Source organism: Cervus canadensis, chromosome 6 (genome assembly GCF_019320065.1).
Source record: "Cervus canadensis isolate Bull #8, Minnesota chromosome 6, ASM1932006v1, whole genome shotgun sequence".
NCBI lineage: Eukaryota > Metazoa > Chordata > Mammalia > Artiodactyla > Cervidae > Cervus > Cervus canadensis.
This window is the reverse complement of record NC_057391.1, coordinates 34,707,429-34,729,194: the sequence shown is the minus strand read 5'-3', so window position 1 is coordinate 34,729,194 and position 21,766 is coordinate 34,707,429. Positions and strand designations below refer to the sequence as shown.

Below are 21,766 nucleotides of genomic sequence, written 5' to 3'. Positions count from 1 at the left end.
CCTTGAACTATCCTTTTATCCTCATTTTTTCCCAATAAAGAAATGATATTCAGTAAGAGTCCTTCCATCTAATCATTCATCTGGGCCATCCCTTTATCTGTTTCATCATCCCACATTTCCTGGTTTTCTTTTCTGGATCAAGCTGGTGTGCCAGGATCTAACCTAGCATGTTATTCACTCATATCTATAATATAATGAATGTGCCTACATATTTTGGAGTATTTAAAAGCATTTTTTCCAAATGTTAATTTGGAGCATTTGGACCTGTGAGAAAGTGAAATCCATGCTCCATTGGAGTGACATGCTGAATAGTACAGAACTATTTATTAATATAAAAATACTTATGTCTATGTATTTATACATATATACTTGGAATTTCATGTTTAAAAGTGGATTTATTCTAATAAATTAAAATGCCACATTTATTTTTAGAATTTGTAAAAATTCTCATAGAAAAATATGATAAAATGGTGTTTGGGTTATTGCTTTAGATCACAAAGGCTTAAAACACAAAAACAAACAAACAAACAAACACCAGGCTTAACTTCACTATAACAACACTAGAAAATAAAATAAATCAACTACACAGTACTTTGTAATGTTATAGTTAATATTTCCTAACATAGATGGTGGATTACAAGCTAGGCTGGTCATTCTTTGTAAAATACCTTTGCTTACTTTCTTGTTTTCCTTTCCAGGAAAATATTCTCACACCCTGTCTGACTCCTCGGTAAACAAAACCCTCCTCTCTTGCCACTGGACACAGACACACATCACATACTCATGATATATATGAAGACAGCAGGCCCGAACTTTTGAGCTTTTCCAGGAGCTAAAATAAATATAGACATGTGGCTGCCATTGCCTTTGTGTTCAGTTCTATACATTTTGATGTATAGTCAGATCAAATCCACTTTCAAGTGACTACATGATGTTCATGACAAGCAAGTGGAAGTGTGTTCTTAAATTTGGTAAAATAGTTCTAACGATAAAATTTTAAATGTTTCTTAGTTAATCTGGGCCTCAAGGAAGGAAAAAGAATTGTCTTCAATGATCAGTTTTTTGGGTAAAGAACATATGCATAATGAATATATGCAGCCTTGAATATATTATATTTCCTAGTTCTCTTCTGCATAGCTTCAAAGAGTTTTGAATTGTGGGGAATTACTACTAATTCTATATTATATACTAATTCATAGTACTACTAATTATGCTATGTTTTAGTAGAAAAAGTAAACGGCCTTTCAAAGTTTCTTCCAGATGTCTGATTCTATGGATGTATTGATTTCTTTATATATTTTCTGGAATTATACTATATTTCAGATTCAATCATTTCCTTTTCTCTTCTTCAAAACTTTGTTAGATTTTATGTGGAGATCTTGAAAAAAAAATGAAGCTGACCTGAAGACTGAAAAATGCACACTGGAAACAAACTAATGCCTGGGGTTATTTTCTCTCCCTCCATGGGGCAATCCACAACAGGTTTATTCCTTTCTGCAGCTATTGAAATCTACTTACTGCACCCTGTGAATCTGGGATGGGAGAATGGAGCTAGTGTTTCTTCCAGTCTCAGCTTGTCTTCTAGCTCAAGAAATAGGATTTGGATCATATAATAAAGAACAAATGAAAATCTCACAGAGGTGCATAATCTAATACAGTCCAAGTTAGAAAACAGTGTCACCAAAGAAAATCAGAATGTGTATAAAGCCGAAAGGATTGGAGAAAGGAGTTTAGTTAATTTTATGGGGTATTTTTATTTTGGAGGGATAATGAAAGAAAGTAAAGTGCTCCATTTGTACCAATATGTGAAAAATAATTGCTTTTGAAAGATTTTTATTTCTTTGGAATTAATATATTATAAATAAAGAATGAAAGTATATCAAGGCATTTAAATTACCCCCTAGAGTAATACATTACATTCTTTTACCCTTTTAAATACTCCTAGGGATAAAAATTAGATCATCATGTAAGTATCAGTCCTAGGGATTTTTTTATTTTAACAGTTCACTTGAAGAATTACAGTAGAAAAGCCTTAAGTTCAACTGAATGTTAATAAAAGAGATTGCAAAACCAAGAGGTGGTAAGATCCAGTGGAGAGGACGTCTTCATATTCTTTGGTTAGTCAATTATATTTTACCTATTAATACCTAATATCCCATTTCAGGAAGTTAAATGTCCCAAGGCAATCCATATCAGAGAATTCTCTTATAAGTAAGAACTTATTAATAAGAATTTATATTACCAATGAACAAGATTTAATCAAGTCTGAAACATTTTAATCATGATTTTTATGATTGCTTTACAGATAACATATAACGTCCAGTTTCTTCTTTTAGTAGCATAAACACTATAACTGTTACAAACAAACTTCATCTAGAACAAAATAATAATGAAAAGGAGTATATTCTTTTAAGATATGCCTAAATCTTAGCTCAAAAATAACAGAAATTTACTTTAGATTACAAAAATAATTCAAATAAATATATACAATTTAACACAGATTTACTATCTCTTTAAATACAGTAAAAGATAATGACATCAAAAATGGTAATTTTCTCAACTCATTATATACCAAATACAACTATATTGATTTCCCTTTGAATATCTGTGATCCTATAGTAAGCCAATGACAAAATGGACATTCACCACACATCGAGTTAATAAATAAACAAGAAAAAGAAAGCACTCTTTACTAAAACCAGCACAGATAATGGGTTGAAAGAGCTTTTAGACTTGCAGAAAAAATATGTATTAATAATTGCAATTTGATCTAAAAAAAAAAGCTGGTTAAGATTTGTCACTTTATTACTGTGATACTCAAAATAACCAACCTCATCACCAAATCTATTCAGATTCACATAAGCTTCTGTCTAATTTTATAGGCATATAAACTATCTTAACTATTAAAATAGACTTGCCTTGAAAATAATGAGTAGACACTCTAAATAGAACAGGCAAGCTGTTCATAATATGCTCTGTGGATTTGCAAAATGCTTTCATTCTTACACTGACAAGAGCCTAAGCTCCCATGATCTAAAAAGAAAAAAAAGCAAAAAAGCAAAATATTCAGCACCTTACCTGTAACAAGAAAGCTGCATCTCCCTGCTCCAGCTTCATTTATGATGCTACAATTATAAACCCCATAATTTTCATTGGAAAGACTCTTCACTGGATATTCTGTGTATTCTTGAGAATCAAACTGACCCGTCCGCAATAATTTGTTGCCCAAGCGCCACTCATAGGTCAGCACCCGTATTGGATAGGCTCTTAGGACCCTGCAGCTCATAGTGACACTTCGGTCTTGTCCTTGCCGGATTTCCAGAAATGCCGGTTCCACAGCGGGAGGATCTGTAGAAAGAGATATTATAACAGATAAAACGGGTGATCTGCAATAAGCCGGTGGCTACACTTACTGTGAGAAGCTATTTTCAAGAATACATCTAGCAAAAGGAAAAGGCTATTATCAGGTAGGTGGAGAACATATTTAGGCTAGGAGATTTGGGGTTGGGTTCAGTTCAGTCGCTCAGTCGTGTCCGACTCTTTGCAACCCCATGAATTGCAGCATGCCAGGCCTCTCTGTCCATCACCAATTCCCGGAGTTTACTCAGACTCACGTCCATCGAGTCGGTGATGCCATCCAGCCATCTCATCCTCTGTCGTCCCCTTCTCCTCCTGCCCCCAATCCCTCCCAGCATCAGGGTCTTTTCCAATGAGTCAACTCTTTGCATGAGGTGGCCAAAGTACTGGAGTTTCAGCTTCAGCATCAGTCCTTCTAATGAACACCCAGGACTGATCTCCTTTAGGATGGACTGGTTGGATCTCCTTGCAGTCCAAGGGACTCTCAAGAGTCTTCTCCAAGACCATAGTTCAAAAGCCTTGGGTAGGGAAGCATAATTCTGAGTGTGGGCAGTGAATAGGATTAATCGCTTAAAATAGCATTTGCAGGTGTGTGTGTCTGTGCTTAGCCTCTCAGTCATGTCTGACTCTTTGTGACGTCATGGACTGTAATCTGCCAGGATCCTCTGTTCACGGGATCTTCCCAGCAAGAATACTACAACAGGTTGCCATGTCCTCTTTCAGGGGATCTTCCAGACCCAGGCATTGAACCAAGGTCTCCTGTAGCTCCTGCACTGGCAGGCGGGTTCTTTACTATTGAGAGACCTGGGAAGCCTCAGGTGAATCTAGAAGAGCTTTTTTTTTTTTTCCTTTCTTTCTAGCTGCTTCCCAGAAAACACTGCCATCAGTGTATTTGGTTTATACTGCGCTATGCTTAGTCACTCAGTTATGTCTGATTCTTTGCAACCCCATGGACTAGATCCCACCAGGCTCCTCTCTCCATGGAATTCTCCAGGAAATAATACTAGAGTGGGTTGCGATTCCCTTCTCCAGAGAATCTTCCCGACCCAGTGATCGAACCCAGGTCTCCTGCATTTCAACTAGATTCTTTACTGTCTGAGTCACCAGGGAAACTCTGGTTTATACTGCTGGCAACCAAATGATGCTCTAGGTATAAAAACAGAGTATCCACACTAGCATGAAATTCTGCAGATGAAGCCATTGGTTCATGTAAGCAAATTCTAATTATCTCATATGAAGCTCAGTCCCTAGGATTCTGGATACCAAGTATTTAATAATATGGGTAACACAAGTAAATAAATTTATCTTCTAAATTATTTGGTCAGGAATAATGTGACAGCAATTTATAATATTCATGTGTAAGCCTTAAGCAAACAGAAAATTATGCTACAGGTGGATATGGATTTCAACCCACTGCAACGCTTCATTTATTTGGCTTAATTGGGAATTTTTTTCCTATACAATTAAAACTTGCTGCATTAGGTACCTAATCTTTTTGATTTTTATGGGAAGATTTCCAAAAGGTATGACATACTTCTCCCATCATTTAGGTTAGGCAAAATATAGGCCTTTACTTAATGATGACTCCCAATGGTCATACTAAATAATACTTATTTCCTGGGATCTAATGACATGATTCATTTAATCAAGGAAATCAGGTACAGCCAATCAGGGTTTTCTGCAGTCAGGACTTCTCCGTGCAACAGAACCATATCCTTGACTAGATGTGGATGACAACCTCCTGAGTTGCACTGTATCAGTGCTTGACATCTCTACCTGGAAAACCCTTCCTTGAAGATGCTAAAAGGTTTTAGGACTATCACACCAAATGTGCCATTTTATATTCTTTATGGGTTATTCCATCTACTTTTTATAGCATTGCACTCCTTTCTCACAACCAGTCTACTGACTGACCCCTCTTGCTTCTTTCAATAAATATGTTTAAGCTACCATATCAATTTTAATTTTATTCATAAGTTTAACTTTTGAGTCTTCCTTATATAAATGCTAAGAATAGAAAAAAATGAACAAGAAAAAATCCTCTCTGCATGTAGTTTATGGCTTAATGCAATAGATAGAGATTTAAATAGCTAATTAAAAAATTGGAAGTAAAAAATATTCTATGGTAGAAAGTGAAGAAGTGAATAACACCATAAGGACTGATCAGGCAAGGAAAGTGATAGTTGAACTGTATCTCTCAGGATATGTAGGAAATTGTCATGTGGGTAAACAACAGGTGAGGACATTCCAGGTAAGAGGATAAGTAGGTACAGAGGTAAGGAGGAGACAGGGAGGAGGGAGTGTTCAGGGGAGTATAAGTTATAATAGTATAACTAGTGTACAAAAGGTGCATGAGAGTTTGGGAGGAAATAAAAATGAAAAAGAAAAAAGCAGAGATTGTTAAGGATCCTTGAACGTCATGTTATAGAGTTTGAATTTTATCCTGTTGGTATTTAAGGCCTTTAAAAAGTTTTAAATGAAAGCTTTATATGATTAAACCAATCTTTTAGAAAGAATAGTGTGGCAGATAGGAGGAGCATGAACATCAAAGAGAAGAAACTTAAAGAGAAGACTTGAACTACAGCAGTGTCATGGGACCATAAATGATGCCTTAGACAATTATGGGGATGAGATGAACATGGGTAAAAAAGGAAAGGTAGTTTGGAACTTGATAGACATGTCAGATTTGTGCACGTATTAGGCACACAGTAGGGATACCTAATAGGCAAGTGCTTCTTTATTTTCAAATATATGTGTGCTCAGTTGCTCAGTCATGTCTGACTTTTTGTGACCCCAGTGGACTCTAGCCAGTCAGGTTCCTCTGTCCATGGGATTCTTCAGGCAAGAATACTGGAGTGGGTTGCCATTTTCTCCTCCAGGGTATCTTCCCGACCCAGGGATCGAACCTGTGTTGCTTATGTCTCCTGCATTGGCAGGTAGGTTCTTTACCACTAGCACCACCTGGGAAGCGCCCCCTTTACAAACATATACTTATGTTTTATTTTCTCCCTGATTTTGTGCTTAAATGAATCATATTCAGAGTTAAAAATTCATGTTTTCAATTTTCTGAAATTTGCTAAAACTAGATTTATTCCCAAGAATATGATTGATTATTGTCCTGTGTGTACTTGCAAAGGAGGAGTAGTTTGTTGTTTGGGATGTGATGAGAATCTATTGGGTTAAGTCTGATAACAATTCCATCCATATAACTTATAGAGTTGTTACATTTTTTGTGGGTTTTTTTTCCCACCCATTTATTCTGCTTGGATTAACTTAGAAGACAGTGTCAAGCTCTTCTAAATGGGTGTAGCATTTAAAAGTTTTCTTCTTCCCAGTGCACCAGCCCTGAGCACTTGTCTCATGCATACAACCTGGACTGGCGATCTGTTTCACACTTGATAATATACATGTTTCAATGCTATTCTCTCAGATCATCCTACCCTCACCTTATATGAAAAAACCACTACAATATTGCAAAGTAATTAGCCTCCAACTAATAAAAATAAATGAAAAAAAAGAAAGTTAAAAAAATACAACAATTTAATAAAAAAATAAGTAAATAAAAGTTTTCTTCTCGTAGCTCTGTTTCCTTTTTGCTTTACATATTTGATGCTATTTACAAATGATGCTACATACAAGTTTACAGATGATGCTATGTACAAGTTCACAAACTAGCTACATACAAGTTTACAAATATGCTACATACAAGTTTACAAATATGCTACATACAAATTTTTTTTAAATTTTTTATTTTATTTTATTTTTTTCATTTATTTTTATTAGTTGGAGGCTAATTACTTCACAACATTGCAGTGGGTTTTGTCATACATTGACATGAATCAGCCATGGAGTTACACGTATTCCCCATCCCGATCCCCGCTCCCACCTCCCTCTCCACCGGATTCCTCTGGGTCTTCCCAGTGCACCAGGCCCGAGCACTTGTCTCATGCATCCCACCTGGGCTGGTGATCTGATTCACCATAGATAATATACATGCTGTTTTCTCGAAACATCCCACCCTCACCTTCTCCCCCAGAGTCTAAAAGTCTGTTCTGTACATCGGTGTCTCTTTTTCTGTTTTGCATATAGGGTTATCATTACCATCTTTCTAAATTCCATATATATGTGTTAGTATGCTGTAATGTTATTTATCTTTCTGGCTTACTTCACTCTGTATAAGGGGCTCCAGTTTCATCCATCTCATTAGAACTGGTTCAAATGAATTCTTTTTAACGGCTGAGTAATATTCCATGGTGTATATGTACCACGGCTTCCTTATCCATTCATCTGCTGATGGGCATCTAGGTTGCTTCCATGTCCTGGTTATTATAAACAGTGCTGCGATGAACACTGGGGTGCATGTGTCTCTTTCAGATCTGGTTTCCTCAGTGTGCATGCCTAGAAGTGGGATTGCTGGGTCATATGGCAGTTCTATTTCCAGTTTTTTAAGAAATCTCCACACTGTTCTCCATAGTGGCTATACTATTTTGCATTCCCACCAACAGTGTAAGAGGGTTCCCTTTTCTCCACACCCTCTCCAGCATTTATTCCTTATAGACTTTTGGATAGCAGCCATCCTGACTGGCACATACAAATTTAAAACTGCTTTTTGTTATTGATGATTTGAAGCTTTTAGCATTGTGAAATATAATCTTCTATCCTATTAATATTTTATAATTTAAAACTCTGTCTCCTATTTATATAGTTACTTTGGTATTCATTTAGTCAATATTTACATATTAGGCTTTTCCAATCCATTTATACTTTTGGTTTAGTTCAGTTCAGTTCCGTAACTCAGTCTGACTCTTTGCAACCCCATGGACTGCAGCACGCCAGGCCTCCCTATCCATCACCAACTCCTGGAGTTTACCTAAATTCATGTCCATTGAGTCGGTGATGCCATCCAACCATCTCATCCTCTGTCATCCCTTTCCTCTCCCGCCTTCAAACTTTCTCAACATCAGGGTCTTTTCAAATGAGTCAAGTCTTCGCATCAGGTGGTCAAAATATTGAAGTTTCAGCTTCAACATCAGTCCTTCCAATGAACACTCAGGACTGATCACCTGCAGGATGGACTGGTTGAATCTCCTTGCAGTCCAAGGGAATCTTGAGTCTTCTCCAACACCACAGTTCAAAAGCATCAATTCATCAGTGCTCACCTTTCTTTATAATCCAACTCTCACAACCATACATGACTACTGGAAAAACCATAGCCTTGACTAAACGGACCTTTGTTGACAAAGTAATGCCTCTGTTTTTTAATATGCTGTCTAGGTTGGTCATAACTTTTCTTCCAAGGAATAAGCATCTTTTAATTTAATGGCTGCAGTCACCATCTGCAGTGATTTTGGAGCCCGCCAAAAATAAAATTTCTCACTGTTTCCACTGTTTCACCATCTATATGCCATGAAGTGATGGAACCAGATGCCAGGATCTTAGTTTTCTGAATGTTGAGTTTTAAGCCAACTTTTCACTCTCCTCTTTCACTTTCCTCAAGAGGCTCTTTAGTTCCTCTTCACTTTCTGCCATAAGAGTGCTGTCATCTGAATATCTGAGATTATGGATATTTCTCCCAGCAGTCTTGATTCCAGCTTGTGCTTCATCCAGCCCAGCATTTCTCATGATGTACTCTCCATATAAGTTAAATAAGCAGGGTGACAATATACAGCCTTGACTTACTCCTTTTCCTGTTTGGAGCCAGTCTGTTGTTCCATGTCCAGTTCTAACTGTTGCTTCCTGACCTGCATACACATTTCTCAAGAGGCAGGTGAGGTGGTCTTGTATTCCTATCTCTTTCAGAATTTCCCACAGTTTATTGTGATCCACACAGTCAAAGGCTTTGGCATAGTCAATAAAGCAGAAATAGATGTTTTTCTGGAACTCTCTTGCTTTCTTGATGATCCAGTGGATGTTGGCAATTTTATCTCTGGTTCCTCTGCCTTTTCTAAAACCAGCTTGAACATCTGGAAGTTCACGATTCACGTATTGCTGAAACCCGGCTTAGAGAATTTTGAGCATTACTTTACTAGCATGTGAGATGAGTGCAATTATGCGGTAGTTTGAGCATTCTTTGGCATTGCCTTTCTTTGGGGTTGGAGTGACAACTGACCTTTTCCAGTCCTGTGGCCACTGCTGAGTTTTCCAAATTTGCTGGCATATTGAGTGCAGCACTTTCACAGCATCATTTTTCAGAATTTGAAATAGCTCAGCTGGAATTTCATCACCTCCACTAGCTTTGTTCATAGTGATGCTTCCTAGGGCACACTTGACTTCACATTTCAGGATGTCTGGCTCTAGGTGAGTGATTACACCATCGTGATTATCTGGGTGGTGAAGATCTTTTTGTATAGTTCTGTGTATTCTTGCCACCTCTTCATAATATCTTCTGTGTCTGTTAGGTCCATACCATTTCTGTCCTTTATTGAGCCCATCTTTGCATGAAATTTTCCCTTTGTATGTCTAATTTTCTTAAAGAGGTCTAGTCTTTCCCATTCTATTGTTTTCCTCTCTTTTCATTGATCACTGAGGAAGGCTCTTATCTCTCCTTACTCTTCTTTGGAACTCTGCATTCAAATTATCTTTCCTTTTCTCCTTTGCCTTTAGCTTCTCTTCTTTTCACAGCTGTTTGTAAGGCCTCCTCAGACAGCCGTTTTGTTTTCTTTGCATTTCTTTTCCTTGGGGATGGTCTTGATCTCCGTCTCCTGTACAATGTCCTGAACCTCCGTCCATAGTTCATCAGGCACTCTGTCTATCAGATCTGGCCCCTTAAATCTATTTCGCACTTCAGTAACCTTATATTTTACAAACACCTCTTATATTTTTATTTTTTGTTTATTGTATGTTTAGAGTAGAGGTTTTATCTTAGAAGGATAAAGGATGGAGGTGTGATAATGTTTGGCATTTAAATTCAGGTTTGTTTTAAGTTTAATTTAATCTGTACCATGTATCAGTAAGAATGATAGAAATTCTGTATTTGTGGCTCCAGTCAGATATATATCTAGTAGTACAAATTAGCTGCAAGTTACACATATTGAATAAGAGGTTGAGTTAGCAAAGGAGGGGGATGTGGCGTGCAGCGGGAAGAGGGTAGAAGAAACAAAGAACTGAACATGGATGCAGGCTTTTCCATACTACCTTTAATGATAAGTTGCTTCGGAGGGAGAGTAAAAATAGGCAAGAATGAGCAGCCACGGATTGTTGACCCGTTACTAGAACCATGCTTTTTAGCAATATTTCAGCAGAGTTTGAAACCCTTTTTTATAGCAAAACCATTACAACATTCCCCCCCCCAACAAACAACCTTTAATCACCTCCAGCTAACATCCAACTAATTGTAAACACTGGCATAAAGTTCAACTTGAATGATCAGAAAAAGGGAAAATGATACCACACACATCTCTACAGTGTGACTCACCTGTCTCTTACATGCTTGCATCACCTGAAAGTCTAATGGTTTTCAAATGTAACTTTCGTTTCTAAAGGCACTGTTGCCAAATCTGGCAGGGGACAATACAGTAATGCTGAAAAGGCCCCTACACAGTCTTGTTAGTGTTTTAAAGAACCCAACGCTTGGGACCAGTGAAATCCGCAGAAATTCACTCTTGCCTGTAAGAACATTTGAAAAGCGTTTAAAAACAACAAACCAAATAGGGCAGGAGCCTAAATTCTGAGCCTGAAGGTAAAAAGTCAGATTTGGTGGTTCTCAGTACCATTGGTGGGTTTCCAAGAGGGGTGGCATGGGGAGTGTGGAGTGTTCAGAGGTGGTTTCTCTTGTTGCCTTTTACATCTCACTGATTTCCATCTTACATATTCTGCAGCAGTTCTTTATTCTGCTCTTCACCATCATCCTGATGTCTGAAGTCCACAGTGCCAGATTATCACATAATAATTGCATAGTAAATGTAGTTTTTATAGTTTTATTCACTCAGCATATCCAGTTCTGCAACTGCATCATCAAAAGCTGCTTTTGCCAACCCGCAGGCACGGTTTGAGGGCATTAAGAATTTCATAGTAGAATACAGAGAAATAGAGAGCAAGACCTAAGCAAATGGGATGTGTCGGTGGAAGTTCTGTTACTGCAATATCACTAGCATCTTTAAAGCTACTAGGTTGTTCTCTGTAGCCTCCTTCTTCCCATTTCCGGTGGTAAATTAGGCCAGACACCTGTGGTAGTCCCCTTTCATTTTATAATAGGAAATCTTGGACTTGCCTGTGTTAGTTGCTAGAATGAGGGGTTTGTCCAGTACATCCAGAATGTCACAACAGATTAGTTTAGGCCCAACCATTTGCTGATATTCCCTAATCATTTTGAGTTTGCCTTCACCTCCCTTGCTTTCTTCTTTCTGTTCAGTGCTGCTGATTATTCTCCAGGAAGCTCTCTTAGCTCCAGTAGCATTTTCACATGCAACAGATGAGAGATTTCTTTATTCAATTGTCAACTCCACATCCAACCCTGCTTCTTTCTTCCTGGATTCCATCGTTTCATCCTATCGCTCAGCAGGCTGGGCCAGCTCCACCTGGTACACCAGATCCTCCCATCACCCATGGCAGCAGTGGGTCAGGCAGGCTTTGGGTGATAGACGGAAGTGTAGGGCGATAGAGTCTGGGATTTTCAGTCTCTCAATTGATGTCCAGGCAGCAAAAATCAATCACTTCTTTTAAACAGCACATGGTTATATTCTTCCTTTTTTTTTTTTTTCCAAAAAACTCTGACTATATTTTTATTTTACCAGAATACTTCCCTTTATTCATTTAATACATTGATATATTTGGGTATGAGTGTTCCTTTTCATTTCATACTTTCTCTTTTTTGTGTACTTTCCTTGTCTTTTTTATATTAAAGGACTATATCATTATTGTAACCCTTTTCCTGATATTCATTGGGACTTTAACAGTTTCTATTATTTTGTTGATTGTCTTAAAGCACGCAACATACATACTTAAGTTATCTAAAAATATCAATTAATATCTTTACCATCCTCTTAAAATAAGAATCTTAGAACATGTTGCTCCTTTAAATCCAAATCTGACATATGTTACTGAGTCTTTATTTTACATCTATTGAATATCATCATAACCTTAAACCTGTACTATTTTTTAAAATTACCCACATATACACTAGCTTATAGTAAGATAAGATAAGTGAAAGTCACTCAATCTGTCCGACTCTTTGTGAACCCATGGACTATACAGTCCGTAGAATTAATTCTCCAGGCCAGAATATTGCAGTGGGTAGCCTTTCCCTTCTCCAGGGGATCTTCCCAACCCAAGGATCAAACCCAGGTCTCCTAAAGGCAGGTGGATTTTTTACCAGCTGAGCCACAAGGGAAGCCCAGGAATACTCGAGTGGGTAGCCCATTCCTTCTCCAGGGGATCTTCCCGGCCCAGGAATTGAACCAGGATCTCTTGCACTGTAGGTGGATTCTTTACCAACTGACCTATCAAGGAAGCCTTATTTGCACTTAATTCCTTCTTTCATTATAGACCTTCCAAATCTATGATCACTTTCCTTTCGCCTATATCATATAGCATTAGCTTCAGTGAACTTTCTGATCTTTATTTTTCTAAAAAATATATTTTTAATTTCATTCTTAAAAGACATTTTCCTTGTATATAGGATTACATGTTGGCAGTTATTTTCTTTCAGCACATCAGGATATAATTCCACTGTCTTCAGAAGGCCATTATTGTTGTAGAGAAGTAAGCTCAAAGTCTCACACTTTGAAATGAATGAAATGAAGAGAAATGAATGCCTTTTTTTTTCCTCCAGCTACTTTCAAAATCTTTTTTGTTTTTGATGTTATACAGCTTCAGTAAAATGTTTCTAGGTGTAGGCTCCTTTCTATAGTTTGGATATCTTGGGCTTCTTAAATCTCTTGATTTATGTTTGATGTCTTTCATCTAGGAAAGTTTTGGAAAATTCTCATCGTAAGCTCTTCAAATAACCCCTGTAGGCTTCTCTTTTTACTGTCACTTGAAGATCATTTTTATTCTGTCTTCCATGTCTCTCAACCTCTATTCCAAATACTCCATTTGAGGTTTCTGCATTGCATTAGGAATAAATTATCTGAGCTAATTCAGTCACTGATTTTTTCTTCAGTTCTGCTTAATTGGCTAAACTCATCCATCATGTTATTACATTAGTTATTAGTTAGTAACAACTAATTAATTATCAATTTTCATTTATAAATGTTATGTGTAGTTCTTTGGTATACTTTTATACCAATGTTTTAGTACATTTTCATTACCTGCAAAGGTAGTAAGACTTGCCTTTTATTTCTTTAAACAAAGTCGTTATTTTAAACCATCTGATATTTCTAATTACAGTGTTGAGAGAGATTTTCTCTTAACTTTCTCTCAGGGCACCTTGTTGCTGTGTATTTGTTAATTTTAACTCTGTGCTACTCATTGTCCTTTAAAAATATTTATGAGAATATTTCATGCCAAAGATGATGGTTTCCTCCTCTAGAAATCCATGTCCACAGGCAGCTCTTAGCATCAATATCTCATTATTGTTCAGTGACTAAATCGTGTGACACTCTTTGTGACCCCATGGGCTACAACACGTCAGGCTCCTCTGTCTCCCATTATCCCCCAGAGTTTGCTCAAATTCATGTCCATTGATTCAGAGTTGCTATCTGACCATCTCATCCTCTGCCACCCCCTTCTCCTTTTGCCTTCAATCTTTCCCAGTATCAGGGTCTTTTCCAATGAGTCAGCTTTTCCCATTAAGTGGCCAAAGTATTGGAGTGTCAACTTCAGTGTCAGTCCTTCCAATGAATATTTAGGGTTGATTTCCTTTGGGTTGGCTGATTTGACCTCCTTACTATACAAGGAATTCTCAGAAGTCTTCTCCAGCACCACAGTTTCAAAGCATCAGTTTTTTGGCCCTCATCTTTACTGGTCCAACTCTCACATCCATACATGACTACTGGAAAAACCATAGTTTTGACAGTGTGAACCTTTGTCAGCAAAGTGATGTCTCTGCTTCTTAATACACCATCTATGTTTGTCATAGCTTTCATTTCAAGACGCAAGTGTCTTAATAGCAATTTCATGGCTACTGGCATCATCTGCAGTGATTTTCAAGCTCAAGAAAATAAAATCTGTCACTGCTTCCACTTTTTTTCCTCATTTATTTCCCATGTAGTGATGGGACCAGATGCCATAATCTTACTTTTTTAATGTTGAATTTGAAGACAGCTTTTTCATTCTCCTCTTTCATCCTCATCAAGAAGCTCTTTAGTTTCTCTTCACTTTCTGCATTAGAGTGGTACCTTCTGCATATCTGAGGTTGTTGATATTTCTCCCAGTAATCTTGATTCTAGTTTGTGATTCATCCAGCCTGGTACTTCACAGAGTGTACTCTGCATGTAAGTTAAATAAGCAGGGTGACAATATACAGCCTTGACATACTCCTTTCTCAATTTTGAACCAGTCTGTTGTTCCATGTTAAGTTCTAACTGTTGCTTCTTGACCTGCATACACATTTCTCAGGAGCCAGGTAAAGTGGTCTGGTATTCCTATCTCTTTAAGAATTTTCCACAGTTGGTTGTGATCCACACAAAGGTTTTACTTCAGTCAATGAAGCTGATGTTTTTCTGGAACTCCCTTGTTTTCTTATGATCCAGCACATATTGGCAATTTGATCTCTGGTTCTTCTCTTTGATATCCAGCTTGTACATCTGGAAGTTCTCAGTTCATGTACTGCTAAAACCTAGATTGAAGGATTTTGAACATCTGCTACATGTGAAATGAGTGCAATTGTAGGGTAGTTTGAGTAATCTTTGGTGTGTCCCTTCTCTGGGACTGGAATGAAAATTGACCTTTTCCAGTCCTGTGGCCACTGCTGAGTTTTCCAAATTTGCTGGCATACTGAGTGCAGCACTTTAACAGCATCATCTTTTAGGATTTGAAACAGCTCAGCTGCAATTACATCACCTCTACTAGCTTTGTTCACAGTAATGTTTCCTAAGGCCCACTTAATTTCACATTCCAGGATGTCTGGCTCTAGGTGAGTGACCACACCATGGTGGTTATCCTGGTCATTAAGACTTTTTCGTATAGTTCTTCTGTGTATTCTTGCCACCTCTTCTTAATAGCTTCTGCTTCTGTTAGGTCCTCACTGTTTCTGTCCTTTATTGTGCCCATCCTTGCATTCAATATTCCCTTGATACCTCCAGTTTTCTTGCAGAGATCTCTAGTCTTTCCTATTCTAATGTTTTCCTCAGTATCTTTGCATTGTTCATGTAAGAAGGCTTTCTTATGTCTCTTTGCTATTCTCTGGAACAGTCCTTTGAGTTCCAACTTCTATTGGTAGATACTTTCCCAGGAAACACCCTGGGTTTGGAGTTCTACTCCTCTTGCCCCAAGATGCCATTGAAACTTAAGTTCAAGCTTGCCCGTATCAGCAAATGCCCGCAGGACAAAAGTAGTCTCACTGTACTATATTCACATAAATTTGGCATGGCATTTTTAACAAACTCTTTAATGCTTTCATAATATTTTCAGAATACTTTCTAGCATTTTTCAGTTGTTAGCATTGAAGGGGTTTGTGGAGTATTTTGGCTAATTTACGCTCAGAAATGCATGCCTCATGTTGCCAAGAGGAATGTGTGTGCATGCTCAGTCATGCAGTCTTGTGCAACCCACCAGGCTGGTGCGTCCATGGGGTATTTGAGTCAAGAATACTGGAGAGGGCAGTATTTCCTCCTCCAGGGGGTCTTCCTGACTCAGAGATTGAACCCATGTCTCTTGCATCTCCTGCATGGCTAGGCAGATTCTTTATCCACTGAGCCAACTGGGAAGCCCATGGATCTAAACCTCAGAATGGAGCATGGACTGCAGGATACAGTGTTGTTACGATATCTCAAGGTAAGTATAAACAAAGGCATTGTGTGTCTGTGTGTTTTCAGTTGCTTAGTGGTGTCCAACTCTGCGTCCCCATGGATTGTAGCCTGCCAAACTCCTCTGTACATTGGACTTTGAATACTCCAATAAGTATTATATATATATAAACCCAAGAATACTGCAGTGGGTTGCACTTCTTACTCCAGAGGATCTTCCTGATCCAGGGATCGAACCCACGTCTCATGTGTCTCCTGTATTGACAGGTGGATTCTTTACCACTGTACCACCTGGGAATCCCATAGTAAAGGCATACAGAATGTCAAATTTTAATTTAGTCTTGAATATAATCACAGAGTTGGAGGAAAATAAAAGTTCCTAAAGGAAAATAAACGTAAACTAGTATAGATATATGTGGATCCAGAGAGTTGTGTTACAAAAATTAACGTAGTTGTATGTTTCTAGAGCAGGAAGTAATCAAATGTGCCAAATCCTAGCAAGTCAGGAATTAATACTGAAAACATGTACTGTTTTTGACAAGTTCAATTATATAATTATTATAGTGAAAGCACTTTCTGTGAAGTATTTATAGTCTGGTTTACAGGTTTTTGGCATGTGTGAGGATGGTTAAATGGTAGAGGTCATTAATGACAGCTGTTTGTTCAAAAATGTTGTCTGTAATTATATAAGATGGTTACTTATATTGATTCTACCTTCAAAATACATTAGGAGTTAGTACATTTCTCTCAGTCTTCATTATATCACTGTTACCTTTCACATGTGTGTTAATTGCTCAGTCATGTCGAACTATTTGCGACCCCATGAAGCCCACCAGGCTTGTCTGTCCATGGCAAGAATACTGGAGTGGGTAGCCATTCCTTTCTCCAGTGGATCTTCCCAACCCAGGGATCGAATCTGGGTCTTCTGCATTGGCAGGTGGATTCTTCACCATCTGAGCCACCACAAATGTCCTGCGACAGTCTTCAACCAGGCCAACATGCTTCTTCTTTTGACCTTCTCTCTACCTTCTAAAATTGGCCAGATATTCTTTTAAAAGAGAAATCAGCTCCCTTATTCGTCTGCTTAGAACATTTTATTGACTCACCCCTGCTTGTTAACCAGGCCTACCAGGTCCTACAATTTCTGGGTCTGGCCATATACCCAACTACTCTCATCTTGAACATTGTGCTTCAGAAATATAGGTTTTCTTCATGCTTCTGTATGACAAACCCTTCTGGACAACAAACCTCTGATGTTCTTTCTTCCTAATTTGTTCTTTTCTTTATTCTTTCCTTTTACTCTTTCTTTTACTATTTCTAAGTCTCATGTTTTATATTTTTTACCTTCAGAAAGTCTACGCTTGGTCAACAGTAAGTGAAGCATCTCTCCTCCTGTGAATAATACAATGTTATCATCCATTGTATTTGCCTCCTGTGTTAGGAGTTTCTTTATTATAAAGTTTCTTTATTACAATAAAGTTTCTTTATTATAAAGAAACTTACAAATTCCCAGTCATTGCATCACCCCACTGAATCCATCGAGTACCTAGTATTATATTTTCATGCTGTCACTTCAGTCATGCCCAACTCTTTTCTGACCTGTGGACTGTACCTTGCTAGACTTCTCTGTCCTTAAATTCCCCAGCAAGAATACTGGAGTGGGTTACCCATGACCTCCTCCAGGGGATCTTCCTGACCCAGGGATCAAACCCATATCTCTTATACCTCCTGCATTGGCAGGCAGGTTCTTTACCATTAGCGCCACCTGGGAAACCCCACCTAGTTTTATATCTAGTGACAAAAATTATTGATTAGTAACTAAAAAAAAATGATTAAATTAATTGCATTGGTATTTGAACACTGTTTGGATCTCTTATCTGTCTTTTCTCCCTGACAGTCAAGGAGTGGGACTAAAAGTTCCAATCTTCCAACAATGGCATGGTCTTTCTGGAGACCAGCTCACATCCTGAAGATATCTAGGGATCAGCCAAGATTCACCTCACTGGCATGAATTCAGGATGGTTGGAAAGAGCTTGTTATAAGTAATTAACGGTGATCCTTTCACTCAGAAAATTCTAAAACTTTTAGGAGGTTGGTTCCAGGAATGAAGAACAAAGATTTTATATAGATATATATCCTATCAATTTACAGCAATTAGTTATTGCCTTCTAAGAATTTGCACATTGATTATATTAAAGTATGCATGCTTACCTATATTACAATATTATCTTTATACTGATACTATAAGTTCCATGTTAATAGGAGTCATTTTTATTCATTTTAAAAATATCTTATTACATCATCTCTAACCCAACATTATCTAAGAATCTTATAAGTTTGGGCATGGTTGATAAAAATAAAATACGTGTATTTTGAACATATATCTGTTTAGTAACATAATGCTTCAGTGTACCACATGGTCAGATCTAAATGACTGTTTTAAAGGTGAATTAGCCTGGGTTCAAATATGCTTAGTGTTTCTCAATGGCCATAAACAGGTTACTTTCATTCATCTTTTTGAAGTTCAGTTTCCTTAATATCGTTGTTGCTGTTCAGTCACTGTCGTGTCTGACTCTTTGCAGCCACATGGACTGCAGCACGCCAGGCCTCCCTGTCCATCACCAACTCCCGGAGCTTACTCAAACTCATGTTCATCGCATCAGTGATGCCATCCAACCATCTCATCCTCTGTCATCCCCTCCTCCAACTTTCAATCTTTCCCAGCATCAGGGTCTTTTCCAATGAGTCAGTTCTTCCCATAGGTGGCCAAAGTATTGGAGTTTCAGCTTCAGCATCAGTCCTTCCAATGAATATTCAGGCATGATCTTTAGTATTCACTGGTTTGATCTCCTTGCATTCCAAGGGACTCTCAAGAGTCTTCTCAAAAACCACAGTTCAAAAGCATCAATTCTTTAGTGTTCAGCTTTCTTTATAGTCCAACTCTCACATCCGTACATGACTATTGGAAAAACCATAACCTTGACTAGACGGACCTTTGTTGGCAAAGTAATGTCTGTGCTTTTTAATATGCTGTCTAGGTTGGTCAAGCTTTTCTTCCATAGCTTTTCTTGGCTGTATCCTTTATAATAAACTGGGAAGCTTAAGAAAAAGTGTTTTCTCAAGTTCAGTGAGTCATTTTAGCAAATTATCAAAATTATCAAATGGGAGGAACTGCCAAGTCGTGGGAACTCCCAAATTTATAGTCGGTTTATTAGGAAGACAACTGGGAATTGTGATTGATGCCTAAAGTGGAAGCAGTTTTGTGGCACTGACCCCTTTAGCTTGTAGGCTCTACACTAATGCCAGGCAGTTAGTGTCAGAAGTGAATTGATTTTTAAATACCTAGATGATGTTAGAGAATCAGAGAACTGGTGTTAGAAAACACACCTCTTACTTGGTGTCAGAAAGAATAGAATTGCTAGTAAATTCTTAAATAAGCCTAATTTATTCAATAGGGAAATATTATAAAGGATGGACTTGGAAAAAAGATGACTTAGAAGTTTGTAGGATCTGGCTAATGTATCTAGAAAAGATAGAGATTGAAACGGCTAACACTTATCCATTAATCTACTCTATATGACTGTGCTAGCACTTCTCACATACTTATTACCTCATTCAATCCTTACAGGAACCTTGTAAAATGTGTATTATTATCTCCATTTTACACATAAAGAAACTAAATCTGAGATGCTATATTCTCAGGCATCCCACACAGCCCAGGTGACAGACTTCAGACCCAAAACAACATGACTTCAAAGTCCATGTTCTTTCCTACACAGCAGACTGAGGAAATAGTGCCAAAAGCAAACTGTAAATTAGTCTCTAACATAATGTCAGTCTAACATAGAAGCTGGCAATATTGGAAAATGTAGTTTAAAAATAAAATAGTCTATAGCCTTTGTAAATAATTAGCAGGAACGCAACCCCAAAGATCTGGTGATACACTTTACAAAATTAGTATTTGCCTCTTTTTATAAACACTTTGAGAATGCTAATAACCATTACTTCATATTTCAAATAGTTTTCTCAGCAGGATAAAATTTTGGCGTTACAATGTAGAATTATTGTTATGTGACTGAAAATATTGGCACGTTTGCACTGTTCACATGAAGCACATGATGCTTAATGTGTAGAACCACTGCAATTTCTTTCTTATAACAAAAATGATAGTATACTCAGTACTCAAGCCTTTTATGGAAGCTTCGCTTTGTATGATTATAGATACTATTTATTATTTAGCTATAATGTTCCTAAGTGTAAAAGAAAGTGAAAAATAAAACATCTCTAAATAATTTACAGATGTTTGTCATAAAACAATTGATTTAATTATTTGGATTTTTCTAGGATATTAATTATGAATAAAATGGACTTAGCATCTGTCTATATAGGCAGTAGAGCCATAGAGAGAATCTAAATGAAGCTCAAAATGTTTTCCTTCTAACTCAGACAACTAGATTCTTGATATGTGTATAAATAGATCTAGAAACATCATTATTCATGATGATATTAAAGGTCTTCTACACCAGGAGAGAAATACATTTCTATTTTTATTTTTGTGTATGTTATAAGATGGTTGAATGGCATCACCGACTTGGTGGACATGAGTCTGAGCAAGTTCTAGGAGCTGGTGATGGACAGGGAAGCCTGGTGTGCTGCAGTCCACGGGGTCACTAAGAATCAGACACGACTGAGCAACTGAACTGAACTGAACTGATAAGGGTCCAGCTTCACTGTTTTGCATGTGGTTCTCTAGTTTTCCCAATACCATTACTGAAAAGACTATCCTTTCTCCACTGTATATCCTTGGTGCCCTTATCAAAGATTAACTGACCATATTACCCTGGGTTTATTTCTGGGCTCTCTATTCTGCTCCATTCTCCAAATGGTGCTGGAGAAGACTCTTGAAAGTATCCCTTGGACAACATGGAGATCAAACCAGTCAATCCTAAAGGGAATCATGCCTGAATATTCATTGGAAGGACTGATGCTGAAGCTGAAACTCCAATACTTTGGCCACCTGATGCAGAGAACTGACTCATTGGAAAAGACCCTGATGCTGAGAAAGACTGAAGCCAAGAAGAAGGTGACGACAGAAGATGAGATGGTTGGATGGCATCACTGAGTCAGTGGACATGAGTTTGAGCACGCTCTGGGAGATGGTAAAGGACAGGGAAGCCTGGTGTGCTGCAGTTCATGGGATGGCAAAGAGTCAGACAGGACTGAGCGACTGAACAACAAAATTCTGTTCCATTGGATCTGCTAAAACAGAGTCCCTTGCCTCTTGTTTGTAAAAAAAAAAAAAAAGCTTTAGCCTCCTAGGCCTTCCCAAGTTCCAAAGATCAAATTTAATCAAGTAAGTCATATTTTAAATCAGAAAAGTCAGTTTTTAAAAGAAAATTCTGAAACAAAGAAAGTAGTCAAGCAAGATCAAATAATAACTGTTTAACCATAAAACAAAATCAAAGACCTTTAGTTCTTCCTCAAGGGCTATAGGTAATATTCTGAGCTATATCTTTAACCTGTTTCTCACATACTAAACACTTCACCAGGTAAAACAAGTTAAC

At 37.7% G+C, this 21,766-nt stretch overlaps 1 protein-coding gene and 1 pseudogene across 1 annotated transcript in view; both read right to left on the bottom strand.

Annotated features, from left to right (window-relative positions):
- MDGA2 (MAM domain containing glycosylphosphatidylinositol anchor 2) overlaps nt 1-21,766 on the bottom strand; it is an 858,597-nt gene that overhangs the window by 120,931 nt on the left and 715,900 nt on the right. The window contains exon 9 of the mRNA XM_043471432.1: nt 3,079-3,348. Within this exon, the coding sequence (XP_043327367.1) occupies nt 3,079-3,348 (270 nt within the window). The remainder of the gene's footprint in view (nt 1-3,078; nt 3,349-21,766) is intronic.
- LOC122443986 overlaps nt 11,145-21,766 on the bottom strand; it is a 75,287-nt pseudogene continuing 64,665 nt past the window's right edge.